Raw genomic sequence first — 2460 nt, 5'->3', positions numbered from 1 at the left:
ATGTTCTGGGTCTCTCTGACCCAGCTGCAGTTTGTTAGGTAATTTTAGATTGCAAAGGGCCAGGCCATTCATATGCAAAAGCCTCTGCGCACAGCTTGGGTGGGGTGGGGTCTCAGGGAATCAACAGGGTGGAGCAAACAGTTATGGCTGATCCTCAGCCCTGCCCTAAGAGGCCCCGGATCTCAGTGTCCCGAAGTGATCGCTCTAAGCACCTCTAAGAGAAAGCCGCCCTTGAGTTTCGCCCGATGCCAGACAGTCCACTTTCTCCCCGTATGAGTCTGAGTCCCCAGATATTAGCCCGGAACTGGAGTTCAGAGCAGTCGGGAGCTTGTGACTCCCTCCTGATTGAAAAAGACAACTGTGTCCTCAGTTGCCAGCCCTTTCCTTCTGCGCCTCTGTACCTCTGCACTTTACTTCTGCTCCTTCTCTGAGCCTCTGTGTGCTTTTCTCTTTCCTTCTAGTTGTAAAATTTCCACCCAGCCAGCATTCCTGTGGTTCTGGATGATGTCCGTTTTTTCTTTCAGTTGTATTTTTGAAGTGGTTGTGCGAGGCAGCAATTTCAGGTGTTTACCTATGCCACCATCTTGGTTTCTCCCTCTTAATCTCCTATATTTCTATCTCCCTTAGCATTCTGTGATATTAAAACATTTTTATTGTTTTTCCCCATAGAATTTTGGATATGAAATGTAGAAAGGAAAAAAGTAAAGCATCAAAACTCAGAGAAAGACAAATTCTTGAAGTTTTGCTGCCTAAAACATAACATTGCTGTTTGCATAAATATCAGTACTGTTTCTCTTCAGAATAATTGAAATGCCTTTGTGTATAATATCCCCTTTACCTTTTGTTTCTAGCTGGTAGCAGTGTTTGATGAACAGGATCCACATCATGGAGGTGATGGCACCAGTGCTAGCTCCACAGGCACCCAGAGTCCAGAGTTATTTGGCAATGAGCTTGGCACCAACAATGTTTCAGCCTTTCAGCCTTATCAAGCAACAAGTGAAATTGAGGTCACACCTTCAGTCCTTCGTGCAAGTAAGCGAAAGTGCATTCTTTATTTTTTTTTAAATTAAATCTTTATTGTTCAGATTATTACATTTGTTCCACTTTTTTTCCCCCTATAGCTCCCCTCCACACAGTTCTCACCCTACCCTCTGCCATTACCCCCCACTGTCCTCATCCATAGGTGCACAATTTTTGTCTAGTCTCTTCCTGCATCTCCCACACCCCTTTCCTCTCCAAGAATAGTGAGTCCATTCCCTTTCTATGTCCCTGATTCTATTATAATCACTAGTTCATTCTGTTCATCAGATTATTTATTCAATTGATTCTTAGATTCACTTCTTGATAGATGCATATTTGTTGTTCATAATTAGTAACTTTACCTTTTTCTTCTTCTTCCTCTTCTTAAAGGATACCTTTCAGCATTTCATATAATACTGGTTTGGTGGTGATGAACTCCTTTAGCTTTTCCTTATCTGTGAAGCTCTTTATCTGACCTTCAGTTCTGACTGATAGCTTTGCTGGATAAAGTAATGTTGGTTGTAGGTTCTTGGTATTCATCACTTTGAATATTTCTTGCCACTCCCTTCTGGCCCGCAAAGTTCCTGTTGAAAAATCAGCTGACAGTCTTATGGGTACTCCCTTGTAGGTAACTGAGTTTCTTTCTCTTTCTGCTTTTAAGATTCTCTCTTTGTCTTTTGCTCTTGGCATTTTAATTATGATGTGTCTTGGTGTGGTCCTCTTTGGATTCCTTTTGTTTGGGGTTCTCTGTCCTTCCTGGACTTGTAAGTCTATTGCTTTCACCAGGTAGGGGAAGATTTCTGTCATTATTTCTTCAAATAGGTTTTCAATATCTTGCTCTCTCTCATCTTCTGGCACCCCTATAATTCTGATGTTGGTACGCTTGAAGCTGTCCCAGAGGCTCCTTACACTATCTTCGTATTTTCGGATTCTTTTTTCATTTTGCTTTTCTGGTTGGGTGTTTTTTGCTTCTTCACATTTCAAATCTTTGCCTTGATTCTTGCGCTCCTCTGGTCTGCTGTTGGCTGTCTGTATAATATTCGTTATTTAGGTTGGTGTATGCTTAATTTCTAGTTGGTTCTTTATCATAACATTGAGGGTCTCATTAGATTTCTTGAGGATCTCATTAAGTTTATCAGCGGCTTCTAGACAGTTCTTTTTTTTTCAGTTTTAAATCTGTGTTTTTATTTTATCTCAGGATATTACTAAAATATAAAGCTGAGGGAGCATCTTTATTCTGTTTTTTTTTTAAATTAAATCTTTATTGTTCAGATTATTACATTTGTTCCTCTTTTTCCCCCCATAACTCCCCTCCTCCCAGTTCCCGCCCCACTCTCCGCCCTCACTCCCCACCCACTGTCCTCATCTATAGGTGCACCATTTTTGTCCAGTCTCTTCCCGCATCCCCCACACCCCTTTCCCCCCCAAGCATAGTCACTC

General features: G+C 41.5%; 1 protein-coding gene across 15 annotated transcripts in view; it reads left to right on the top strand.

Annotated features, from left to right (window-relative positions):
• PARD3 (par-3 family cell polarity regulator) overlaps positions 1-2460 on the top strand; it is a 621610-nt gene that overhangs the window by 305624 nt on the left and 313526 nt on the right. For all 15 annotated transcript variants that reach the window (XM_015568620.1, XM_015568617.1, XM_015568619.1 and 12 more), the window contains exon 3: positions 852-1032. In XM_015568620.1, coding sequence (XP_015424106.1) covers positions 852-1032 — 181 coding nt within the window. The remainder of the gene's footprint in view (positions 1-851; positions 1033-2460) is intronic.

The sequence above is a fragment of the Myotis davidii genome, unplaced genomic scaffold (genome assembly GCF_000327345.1).
Source record: "Myotis davidii unplaced genomic scaffold, ASM32734v1 scaffold405, whole genome shotgun sequence".
NCBI classification, from domain to species: domain Eukaryota; kingdom Metazoa; phylum Chordata; class Mammalia; order Chiroptera; family Vespertilionidae; genus Myotis; species Myotis davidii.
The sequence above is the reverse complement of the archived record's forward strand: the minus strand, read 5'-3'. Positions and strand labels throughout refer to the sequence as shown.